The 13,617-nt window shown below is 37.6% G+C and overlaps 1 protein-coding gene across 1 annotated transcript in view; it reads right to left on the bottom strand.

Annotated features, from left to right (window-relative positions):
* Positions 1–567: 567 nt before the first annotated feature.
* The window catches only part of efnb1 (ephrin-B1), a 57,533-nt gene continuing 44,483 nt past the window's right edge, over positions 568–13,617 (bottom strand). The window contains 3 exon segments of the mRNA NM_131805.1: positions 568–953; positions 4,275–4,424; positions 4,742–4,834. Of these exon segments, the coding sequence (NP_571880.1) occupies positions 568–953; positions 4,275–4,424; positions 4,742–4,834 (629 nt within the window).

A 13,617-nucleotide genomic window follows, 5' to 3' on the forward strand; every position in this document is an offset into this window, starting at 1 on the left:
AATGAGTGTCTGGAGAGACGCAGGGAAATGAGATGAGAGGACATATATTGAGTGTGTGAAGATGAGAGCGGCATTCGTAACAGTGTTTAAGACATTATTTCTTTGAGCGAGACACTGTGAAAGCTGCAAGATTCAGAGCGATACTGATAAAAACAAAACACTGTGATGGATTGAGAAATGAAAGAAAACGAAGCGAAAAAGTACAAAAAAACACACAATTGAGAGCTTCCTGCTTTGTGATGTCACTCTAGCATCCCTCTGTGATTGGTTGTCGGCTGATCTTCAGCGGTGAAGTCCGTGCCTGAGTGCCACGCAATTTTGGGGAAGGTTTTCTGCCGTTTCACACGCATCGAGAGCGACCGGCACACACACATACACACAGTGTAGTGTTCGGAAAGCGGACGGAGGGAAGGGAAATCCGAGAGGAATCATCCACGGAGTCTTTTGCGTTCCTCCTTTCCACTTGTCCCTCTCCATCCTCTCGCAGATGGGGTTAGGCAATGAAAAAAGATTCAGGAGACCTTACAAAAAACGAGTTCTTATTGCGCTTGCTTGGCTCTCATTCGCTCAGACTTTGTAGTAGATATTGGCAGGGCTCTGCGGTGGCATTTCCTGCACTATGTAGACGGGGTGTCCATAGTCTCCGCTAACTTTTTCATAGTGGGGACAGTAGTTATTCTCTGTTGTCCGCAGGGGGATGATGATGTCACTGGGCTCCGAGCCGGCCTGGGCGGCTCCTTTGGGCGTGGCCAGAGTGCTGAGTGACAGGGCAGTCCCGCCCCTGGGTTGCGAGTGCTTCCGGGTTCTCTTGCGAAGCTTGAGGAGCAAGACGATGAGGATGATTATGATTAGGAGGAAGATCACACAGCCCGCTCCGATGGCAGCGAAGAGAGCTGGTTTAGAGCCGAATATTCCTTCCACAGAACCGGGACTGTTGTTCTGGTTTCTTGTGTCTGAAAGAAAAAGGGTAGGCATTATAAGGTGGCACACACTCGTTTTTCTCTTTCAGTGTGAATTATCATTAAGAACGACGTTAGTGCTCTCATTAACAGTGTTTAGTGTTGGCCTCGGTTGTCTGAGGTAAAGATAATCTGCAATGGTTGTAGAAAAAAAAAAAAGCCTTAGTGTTTGTTAGCATTGGCACTGAGCTACCATTAAAGTAAATAAAACTGTTGCTGTGTGTATTGTTGCGCTGCCAGCTGAAATGGCTACCGATGACTCCTGCATTACGAATACACAGTTTTCTGCCTGACAATAAAATCCATGTTGTCAAGTGTATTTAACAACAGTATGAAGCTAAACAACACACACCCTGATTGAAATAAGCCTTTCAAATTATAGTTCAGAGCAACACTCAATTATTATGAATGTATTAAAAACTTGTTCTGCTAAATATTTTCTTTGTGGAAATAGATTTTAAGTGAAGTTTTATAAACTCATTTCAGGGGGATCACGTGTCATGATTGACCATGGCTGGTCTCGCATCAACAATTAACGATAAACCAATCAGACGAATTCAAGGCTACATAAATAGCCAATTTCCTTACTTCTCCTATCTTCGATTTTGAAAAGTCCCCCCCGTCCACCCTTTTTTTCCCTCCTATACTAGGGGAGCTCTCGAGACCTACCTGATCTTGGACCCCCTGCTATACTAAATAACCAGGAGGGAGCCCTGGGCTCAAGGATCTCCAAGCTCAGGGCTCTCTCCCGGGACAGAATGCCAAACCTGCAATCAGCAGTGTTGGGGAAAGTTACTTTAGAAAGAAGTGCACTACAGTATTGAGTCAACTAATTGTGTTGGTTACTTTGTATGGAAAGTAATGCAATATATCACTTTTGAGTTACTATTACATTTGCTTTACTTTTCCTTTTCTGGCTAAGGTCTGATCTCTTTCAGAACTTGGTGTTTTCTTCACCTTTTTATAGAGAATCTCTGCAATTAACAACAAACTATATAGCCTACAATAACTTATTATTAACCTCTTTAAAAAATGTAGGATAAAATTATATTATTAGAACTTTCAGAGGCCAGAGCTCTACATGCTGTATATTCAGATTAATGAAAGCATGTAATGCAATGTGTTTGCTACTTTTGAATGTTTTGTGTTATTAGTTAAGTAAATTCACTGTCTATTGAGATAAAGAATGCAATAAAGCCTAAGAGTACTAACATGAAACAGTTTATTATAGGGTAGATGCTAAAGGTAACTTCAATACCTTTTTAATACTTTTTAAAGACCTTCTCAAAATATTTGAAGACATAATCACCACTTCAAGTTCTAATCAGTGTCAAACCTTTAACTTAATAAACAGTTGTTAATAAACAGTTGTAGTTACATAAATCAATGGAGTACAACCACTCAGACAAGCTTGGAAAAAAACAAAGAAGTGAAAGAATAAATTATGTGGTTGTTTTCAGCGACATGCTTCAGCCAATGTTTAAATTTGTCTTTCTCCAACCAGGAATACGCAAACTTACATTTTTCCATTTTGATGTCTGTTTCGCTCTATGGTTTTGCTACATGTGGAGAGCGTCACATCACCTTCCTGCATTTGTCGCAGAGGAGCTTGGCCGGACGCGCCCCAGCCCAAACCAATCTTGTGCATTAAGCACGCTGTTGTTAATATTAGAAGGAAAATATATATTTATGCTTTTTTGGAGTCAGACACTTTGGACAACTCTTGAACAAAATTTAAGACGCGATTAAGTTGCTTATACAGTAACACTAGACGCTTGGCAGCATCTCCTCAACAATAAAAGCAATAACCATATTTTAAGTTTAGTTGAATTAATAGTTTTACCTGGAGAACATGAACTGATGTCAATCATTTGTTGTTTAGCTGCAAGTGGGCTGCGGGGTGTAGTGTTTCGCATCCAGTTTTGTTTGTTTTCTTTGATGTCATGTTTCTTACAGTTTACTTAAAGAGTTTTACTTACGCATAATCTAAACTTAACAACAATCCATTTCTTTTCTTCGCCGAGTTCAAAATAACAGGAATCTATCGCAAAAATGTAAGTATCCAGCCTGCCATTATTTCTAACTGACTGTAGTGCTGACGGGTGATTCGCAAATAAATCGTTTGTTTTAACCAGATCTGCTAAGTGAACAGGTCGAACCAGTTCATTAAATTGAGGGGAGTCGCCGTGAAATTATTTGCATCTTTAGTAAGTACTAACATACAAGACACCCCCTCTGACTCGAAATAAACCTCTATCCTGAGTTATTCAGTTACTAGAACAGTACACTGACTGATTTGCTGTGAAAAAAGAGACCGGATGATGATGATGAGTGCGAGACGACTGTCTGTCACAGTTTGCTCTGATTCAGCCTGACTAAGGTCATTTTTATTCCGCAATATATTTTGTAAAAGCCAATTAAGCAAAGTAAAAAGTAACTTGCGTTACATTTTTTCAAGTAACTCAAATAATATTACTTATTTTTTAAATTAATGCGTTAAATTACTCAGTACTTTGTAAAAGAAGTATTATTGCATAATGAGCAATATTTATAATGCGTTACCCCCAACACTAGCAATCAGTATCAAGCTTTAGCTAAGTGTGAAAACTTGAATTAAGGGATTGTACAATACGAGAAGCCTTATGAAATTTAACCATGGTTTTACTACAAATAAATCATTAACCTCTTAACAAAAAACATGGTCATTACACTTTGATTTGGTTTTATGCTATAATAAAAGAAATGAATTTCCATTTCATACCAACATCTTATGCAAGTATGTCTGAATGATACCAGGTGATCCCGAACCAAGCATAATTACACACATCAGTCAGCTGGTCATTCACATAACCCACCAGCTAGCCGATTTTGAGAAGATGTAATAGCGGTTCGTGTCTTGAGTATAATGCGTCCTCTGAGAGGATGAATCTGACCTCAGGAATCTTAAGCGCTGTGATCACTGCAGAGATACAGTTTGAGTCCTCTGTTCTTTCTTAATGATTCTGTCTCCATGTTTCTCTCTTTCTTTCTCTCCTAATGAAGTTTAGACCTCCCGTAGGTTAATGGCTGCTAGGACGTGATAAAGACATGCTACATTAACTCCTGTCTCTCTCTCTCTCTCTAACACACACGCGGCTGCCTGAGGGAGGCAGTAGCTCTGCATTGCTGCAGTTCATCTGTTGGGTTTCCCAGTGACATTTACTGTGGCAGATCTCAGATCAGTTTGTCCTCTGAACATCCCATGTCAGTAATAGGAAAACACCATCATGATCCCAAACCAGCTGGCGTAAACACAGGTGATTTGTGTTTCCTCACCTTTGCCGGGCATTTTGGATCCATTCCCGTCCACTTCATTCTCTCTGCCTCGTTCAGTCTTGCGAGAAGGGCTGGTTGTGGGGTCCTTGATCTCATTGTCATACGGCCGGTCTGGGAGGTCTGGTAAATCTGGATCTGGTGCATTTGGATCTAAAACATACGATCACATACATAACCAATTAGGAACGAGAACATTCAAGGAAATCAGTTTCAGTACAGCATATGCATTTGTTTACATTCGGGTGTCAGGGTCCTGCTCATGAGATGGCTTTTATGACTTAAACTATGTACGCTCTGTGTGTGAATGTGAAGTTATGAGGTAATGCTAACTTGGATAATGTTTAACTGTAATCTAATTGGTGGTCAGTGAGTCAGTTGACTTAATCGTGCACCAAATGAGGCTTAAATGACTGTACCTTTGGACATGCTGAAGATAAAGAAGGTGTGTGTGTGTGTGTGTGACTCACCTTGGCCCACTTTCATGATGATCTTCATGGATCTCGTACTACAAACCCCACCTTCTCTGTTTTCCAAGCCTTCCTGTGTTCCATTAGACGTTGCTGAAGAGAGAGGGGAAAAAACAGAGGGGTTTTGTGATTGTCAGGGCGAATTAGGTTCAGATTTATACCACTTTTGATTGGACTTCTTGCTGCAAACCAAAGCAGGAAAAGGAAACCCTAATTTACCTCTATAAATCAGACAAGCAAACACACGTATACACACTCGCACACAGTCCTTTGGCAAAAGAAATGCTCATTCTGCCCTTAAATCACACATTGCAACCTAATATTACCTTACAAACATCCAAAAACAAACTAACGTTTGTGTGTGTGTCTCAGAATATGGACAAGATGAAAAAAAGCTCCAGTGTATTCTCCTATTACTTGTCCCTATGATAGTAATCTGATCCCATGGGAATGCACAAACACACACACACACACACACACACACTCACACACAGCAATGCAGTAAGAAAAGCCATGTGTATGAATTTTCTCCTTCTCTTGCGTAGGCCCAAAAGCCTCAACATTTCCTTCAGAATGATCCCAGTGAGTTTGAGTGATGGGAGCCATAGACAGGCCTAAAATATGCCACGGTGTATTTAGAGCCATGTAGCATCTCTGCTATGTGTTTGAGAGAGAGATAAGCGTGAGAAAGTGAGTGCGCTCTGGCTGGGACACACACACATATATACAAAATGCACCAACACACGCTCCCATTATGTAGTTAAATAAACCGATATTGTCACAGCGGGTGATCCACCTTCATTCAATTTAACCCCCAATTACACCCGCACAGGCTCGCGCACGTACGCGCATACACATTATTAGCTTCCATTAGTTTGTGCTCATTAAGAGGTGTGAGTGAGAAGTGCTGAGAGTGCATGTGTGTATGTGTAAGCACTAATGAGCAACTATAGACCAGGTAAGATAAGGAAAAATGCTTATTCACTAAAACACACTTTCCAGCTATTGCACAGGGTGCGGTGATTCCTCACTGGATTTGACACACTAAAATGAGGAAAGTTCTTCCTAAAGTGTCAAATGTTACTATAGTTCCGAACTAATCAACTAATTGTTTTAATTAGGAAATGTTACATGCTTTCTTATTCATTTAAATCAAGGCATTCTGGAGTAATATTGTTAGTGGTGTTTCCACTAAAAACAGAGTGAACTATGAATAATTGAGTGTTTGCATAGACACCAATAATTTGATTTTAATATGATTAAGACATACTCTGAATAAGAGTCTATTATGTAAACAGTGATTTTTGATTCATTTAATCTGACTAAAATCATAATCAAACTAAACAGAAATGAAATTAAGTCATGTGCAGTATGCCGATTTTAGTTTCATTATTGAAGTGCAGTACAGACATGTAAACACCGCAATCAAACTATTATCGTCATGTAGGATTTTCACTGAATTTTGCGACAGGATATTCCACACACACACAGCTGTTTGACACTATTCTCAGCACCTACCGAGTCAGTGAAGGACCACAGACACCTGCATCACGAAATACCAAGGTTTTTTTTTCCCTCATATGGCATGCTGTATCAAATTCCATTAAAACAACCCTTTCCAGCAGTTCATACTCGCATCCAATATCTGGTTTGTGTCTAGCAGCAGTGCATGAAATGTTCCTGAATGAAAGTGAAAGTGCCAAACTGCAGTTAATGTCGACAAATTAAAAAAGAAATACCCGAAATGACATGAATCTCAGGAGGAATTGTGAATATGGTGGTGACGTAAACGTAGTCATTTTCATTTACTTGTTCAGCTAAGCTTTCTAAAGCTTGAGCAACAAATCATGTGAAACAGTTTATCGTCATAGGATGCAATTACATGAAACTAAAGTTCATTAAATTAGTTAAATTAGGTCTCCAGAGCACGTGTAAAATAGGCAAAAATTATTTAAAAACAAACAAAAATGTTACATTTAAAAAGGCTGCTATTTTCAACAGTCAAAATGACATCGGAACAAAGGTTGGGTGATGTTGACCAATTTAGCATCATACAATGTCTAATGTGAAACATCGTGATGGACGATGTCATCGTCATTGTAGGTGGCAGGGAATTAATTATTTATGAATAAGTAATTCATAACAAAATAATTATTTTGAGCCTACCGTTTAAACTACCTGACCCGCATGGTCTTTGTTTTACTCATAACCCAATCATAAGTAAATAAAGATAAGATAAATAAATGCAAGGTAATGATTGACGACCTGTCAATCATTTTTTCTGCTGGACTCTGGCATGAATAGGCAGTGATCTGTGTCATAGTAATGGCATCGACAAACTTGGTTGGTTAAAAAAGGTGCCCAACCAAGCGAAAGATTGAAGTAGTGTACTGACGCTGTGACATGTTACATGATAGATTCAAAAGACCGAAAAGTCATTAGATTCAGACAAGATTAATTAAATATCACGTTGAACAACTATAGTGAGACACGATCCAGTGGTACATCCTTGATAAACTGTAAACTTTCCAACGTGCTCTGCTCTCTGGGGTTTTGTGCTCAAAGCACCTGCTGACAGTCTAGAGCTTAAACGCCAATAAATGCCACCAAAAATGTTGTTTTGAAACTAAGACATACTAGTGTAAACGAGGCCTAAGAGTGTGTTTTTCACAAACGGGTTGCTGCTGCGATGGGGGCGGGGCAGAGGATCACGATACCGGCTCAGCATTATGATTTCTATTGGCAATCAGCGATAGAAATCATAATCGACTCAACCCTAATCGAAGTGAGGTGTTTATAAATAAATGACTCTCACGAACAGTTTTTTTTATGAATCGGTCTTCAAAATAAATTTAAGGAATAGTTAATAAAGTTAAGTCAGCATTTAAGGTGTTCATACAACGTTCATGCATCGACTTCCATATACCCAACGCAATGTGAGAGAGGAAACTTGTGAGAGGAAATTGTTTACTTTTCTTGGTGAACTCTAACCTGTATGTCATGTGTGACCAACATAAGACCTTGTGGCCTTGTAGCAGAATTAAAAGCGTAACTTTAATGAAGAAATTGAACAATTGTAAACCTTAAGAATCAGGAAATTTAAAAGTGGTCTCTTAATATTCATCTATAGCTGTATAGACATAGACACAGGGCCGGCGCGTACATAGAGGCGACCTAGGCGGCCGCCTAGGGTGGCAGTATAGAGAGGGCGGAGTCCGAAGCAAGAAGGTCGCTGGTTTGAGTAATGGCTGAGCCAGTTGGCATTTTTATGTGGAGTTTGCATGTTCTCTTCGTGTTTGCGTGGGTTTCCTTCGGGTGCTCCGGCTTCCCCCACAGTTCAAAGACTTGCGCTATAGGTGAATTGGGTAAACAAAAATTTGTGTTGGTGTATGAGTGCATGTGTGGGTGTTTCCCAGTTCTGGGTTGCAGCTAGAAGGGCATTCGCTGTGTAAAACATATGCTGGAATAGTTGGTGGTTAATTCCGCTTTGGCGACCCCTGATAAATAAGGGACTAAGCTGAAGGAAAAATAATGAGGAAAAGTATAGAAACAATGTGGCACTAATTATATGGAGCAAACACACTGTATAAATCACTTAAATGACAGCGTTCATACAAATCTGTAATTTGCTTCCAGATAATTTATTTCCCTTTCTGTTATTATTATTATTTTTATGTAATTTTAGCCATGAAAATACAGATTTTCTTTTCCATTTCAACATGACCATCACTTCAACAAGACCAGCGCCTGTTCTTTTAGTCTAGTTATCATCCCGTTTGACCATATTGGCTTTCTATAACTTTCTAGCGTCAGTATGGATCGGAGCTCAGAAAGAGCCTCCAGTGAGGGAGAAAGGCCAGGGCACTATGCTTGTGAATGGCCCTTTGTGGGCGTGTATGGGGGAGGGGTGATGTGTGTGGTTGCTAGGAGCTGCTATGATGTCATGCAGATTGAGATGTATGGCAGCAGGCAAAGTGCCAGTCTCCTTACGGTAGCACCATGCCAACCTGTCACCGTGCCAACCAACGAATAACATCACACGGTGCTGCTCTACACACACACACAACTCACTCACTCCAGGCTAAAACACAACACACATTCCAGACTGGCAGGGTAATCCCACCCTGTGTACTGTTCGCAATGGGATGGATTTGCTATGAAGCATTTTTGTGGCCACATTCTGTTGTCACTACATCACTGCTGGATTTTAACTGGTCAGAACATTTTGGTCTTAATAGTTTCCTGCCTCTGTGTTTAAAAAAAAAAGAAGAAGAAATTGCTGCATGGATGGAATTAGACATTTCATTTTTAGTCAGGCTCGTGTCGAGAGAACAAAGCAGGTATTTTTAAATAAAGAATATACCATAAAACACAAGCTCGCAAATCCCCAATGACCACGCTGGGAGATTAACGTGATTTAGATTTAACACAAGGTGTAAACACACATTAAAAATGTGAAGGGGCTGGGGATTTACCATCTGTCTCTAAGTGTGTGTTTGTGTGTGTGTGTGTGTGTGTGTGAGCGAGGAGAGAGAGACAAAGAATGAAATATTCAGTCTTGTCACAATAAATATAGTGTTGCCCCAGTTAGTATCTCTTATTGACTGACGTATAGTGTGGGTGTGCTGTGTGTGTGTTTGTTTGCAGATTTCTGCTCATTCTTCTGCCACCACAGAGGATCTCTTGAGTATATAAAAACAATATTAATACAATTTTGGGCACTGTTTCCTTATTTCCTTGTTTTGCAATGAATTATGCACCAATGTATCCGAAAGAGTTATTTACTGCCTGATTTTAGGTAATTTTTGTCATTTATTTTGAGTTTTTTTGTGTCTAAGGCTATTTAATGGTAATAAATAATACTGTGCAAATTAAATGTTCTACAAGTTATACATTGAAAGGGATGGATAAGACCAATATCAGGACAAAACCAAACATACAGAAAGAGACCAGAAAAAACAACAACAACAATAATGCTTGTAATAATAAGGAAGAAACTCCATAAGAAGGAAGTTTTGTAACTTATAAATAATTGCTAATATGTTGTTCCATTGTTATGAGAATTCCTCTTCAATATTAACAGCAATAATAATAAAAATAATAATAGTAATTAATGCTTGTAGTGATAACTGGAATATTTGATTATTTATTATTATTATTATTATTTATTATATAATATATAATATTATTGTTACTATGGAGTTGTATTTTTTACTAACCAATTAATAATAAGAAAAATAATATTATTAAATATATAATTTTTGTTGTTATTATTATGATTATTAGTAGTAGTAGTTTAATTATTATTATTATAACTATTATTACTGTGAATTTGTATTTTGTTTATTGTTAACAACGAATATTTCATTAATAAATATATTATTCTTGTTACTATGAAATTTTATTTTTATTAATTGACTTATAATAAGAGGGAAAAGAAGAATATATTATTATTAAATATATTATTATTATTACTATGAATATGTATGTTTGTTTATTGATAATAACTAATATTCTATTATTATTAAGTATAATAGTATTGTTACTATGAAGTTTTATTTTTTAAATAATTGACTAATAACAAGAAAAAGAAATATAGATTATTCTAAAATATTATTAATATAAAATATTATTATTATTATAATTACTGTGAATTTGTATTTTTGTTTATTAATAATAACTGGAATATTTTATAATTATTAAATATACTAGTATTGTTACTGTGGAGTTTTTTTTTTATTACTTGACTAATAATAAGAGAAAAAAGAAGAATATATTACTATTATTATGCATTTATTCATTCATTTTCTTTTTAGTCTCTTTATTAATCAGGGGTCGCCACAGCAGAATGAACTGCTGAAACTTATCCAGCATTTGTGTTACACAGGCGATGCCCTTCCAGCTGCATCCTAGTTCTGGGAAACACCCATTTACTCTCATTCAAACACATACACTATGGACAATTTAGCTTACCCAATTCACCTATAGCGCATTTCTTTGGACTTGTGGGGGAAACTGGAAGAAACTCACGCGAACACAGGGAGAACATGCTAACTCCACACAGAAATGACAACTAACTCAGCCAAGACTTGAACTAGTGACCCTCTTGCTGTGAGGCGACAGTGCTAACCACTGCGCCACTGCACCGTCTATTATTGTTATTATTCTTATTAATTTCATAATGACAGAAGACTTGGAAAACCATATCAAACTCCTTATTCTCCATATATGGAATATTGTAACTACAGAGATCTGAAGAATAGCTCCGTTTCAAAGTGAGCGTTGAATATTCAGTTTCACGTATCCGGTTTTGGTACCATATTTTCAAGTATGACCATCCAGCTGTTAAATCCACACGACAGGCCCTGATTGAGCTGAAGTTCTCCCGTCACGAGGATCCAAACCTCAATGAACGGCGCACTTCAAATGTTCACAACCACAGCTGACTCAGGCTTTCAAAACGAATATTTGTTAGCTGTAACATTTCACGTTTCATTCGATAGACCCTAGTGCTTTTCCCCCTCGAGTCTCTGACTGATGAGTAACCGAATCAAAGAGCAGAAGGAAAAGATGCTTCACTGAGTGAGTTAGCCACGCTATAGCCAACCGCTCTGGACTCAGCCTTCAGGGAATATGAAAAAAAAGAGAAAGATCTGGAAAACAGCTTTCGGACAATGTACGCTATAATATAGATGAAGTGTTTTCAGCCTTTTAGTGGATGAGCATGTGTGTTTTTCTCTGAGATTTGGGTCAGTGTTCATTCTAATGCAGTCGACATAACAGAGAGAGCCAGTGATGGGTCACTCAAATACACACTGACTCAAACACACACACACACACACACACACACGTACACAACTCATCAGATCAGACACAGCTAGATTAGATCTTCCAAAAGCTCATCCAATCAGATCACAGCACTGGTCCAGCAGTCGCAGAACAGCTGACCTTTAAATCTGCAGGACGAGCGGCTCAATGGGAGTATATGTGTGTGTGTGTGTGTGTGTGTTGTAGACATAAATTTAAATGCAATAACCATCCAACCCTTAGCAACAACAGTACCTGTGCCTCTCTATCCACATACACATATGGAAGAACTAAAAAAACACAACACAGAAAAATCAACAACATCAGATTCTGTGTGTGTGTGTGTGTGTGTGTGTGTGTGTGTGTGTGTGTGTGTGTGTGTGTGTGTGTGTGTGTGTGTGTGTGTGTGTGTGTGTGTGTGTGTGTGTGTGTGTGTGTGTGTGTGTGTGTTTTAGGGGTCATTGTTTGTTATCTTCAACAAAGCTCATATTGTTCTAGTAGAAAATCCTTTAAAATGAAGCAACACAACCATGAGGTTTGACGAAGGGAGGAATGAAACAAGAGGAGACTCGGCCTGCTGTTCCTCTCTCTCTCTCTCTCTCTCTCTCTCTCTCTCTCTCTCTCTCTGCATGGATCACTGGACTGATGGAATTCAACACTTCTATCATGTAACCACTCACTCCTTTCTTTCTTTCAGTTTGTTTCTTTTTTGTGTGTCCTGTTTGTTTTCTGTTTGATTGATTCCTCCTTTCTGTCTCTGTTTATTTCTTCCCTTCTTCCCTTTCATTACGATTCTTGCTTACTGTCTGTTTACACTTTCCATTGCTTCATTCTTTGTTTTTTCCTTCTAGTTTTTTTATTTGCTTTCTTGACTTGACTTTCTTTTTTTTACTTCTTCACTTTTTGCTCTTTATTTTTTTCCCTTTTCATTCATTTCTATCCCTTCATATCTATAAATTCATTTCATCCAGTTTCATCCCTGCTTATATCTATATACCTATTTGATTTTTTTTCTTTTCTTTCATGTGTCAGTTCCCTTCCTAACAATCATGTTTCTTTTTTATTTTCTTTCTTTCTTTCTTTTTTCTTTCTTTATTGATTTTCTTTTTTTCTTTCTTTACATATTATTTGCTATTTTCTTTTTTAGTTCTTTCTTTACTGATTACTTTATTTTTTTTTTTTATTTACTAATTTTCTTTTCTGTTTTTTTCTTTCAGAAAAGAAAGAAAAAAAGTGTTTCTTTCTTTCAACAGTAGGGCTGAGCAATATTGGAAAATAATTGTTTTGTTATGTTTTATATCATTCCATATTGATAATTATAGATTTTTTTAACAATACATTTAGGAATATTAGGATTCTTATTTATTTATTTAACCTTCATTTTAATTCACCAACATTACTAAGGAAATAGTTTTAATAATCAAAAACTAAAATATTTAAACATTAAGAAAATAAACATATTAAAAAAATAATATAAGTGTTAATTAGACTCTTAAACTTGATAAATAAACTTGATAAATAAAAAGTGTGTGCAATGGTAAACATGGCTAAACATCTGTAAGGTGTCAATAATAATGACAAAGTAAACCTCAAAATCTGTAAACAAATTATGATAATCAAATCTGAGCTTTCAAGTAAAGGAACCAGCCATTATTATTCAAATACATGCTGAACATTACAAACAGTGAAATTGAATGACTACATTAGCTAGTGGCAGGGATGCACAAGAAAAGAAACCAAAAAGCCACTCAGATGACATCCTTACACCCTTTTTATTTACAATCTCATCAAATCAAGCGTGAAATTTCCTGATTACTAGGATTAACTAGGTGACCATTAACCGTTTTCTCAGAGGATGACAAACAGACAAACCCTTGCTGCAGCTCCGATGCAAGTTTATGGAGAAAAGTAAAAAGCACTGCAGTGTTTGGGTGCTTTGTGCTTGTCTGAGGTAATTAGTCTGCCTAATTCGGAAAAGTTCTGATGTTTTTCAACTAGGTGTCCCTGGAAAATGCGCGAGCATCACGTTGTGCAAGTCGCGTGCCACTATTGTAAATGACAAACTTACA

The sequence above is a fragment of the Danio rerio genome, chromosome 5 (assembly GCF_052040795.2).
Source record: "Danio rerio strain M-AB ecotype USA chromosome 5, GRCz13ab, whole genome shotgun sequence".
Taxonomy (NCBI): Eukaryota; Metazoa; Chordata; class Actinopteri; order Cypriniformes; family Danionidae; genus Danio; species Danio rerio.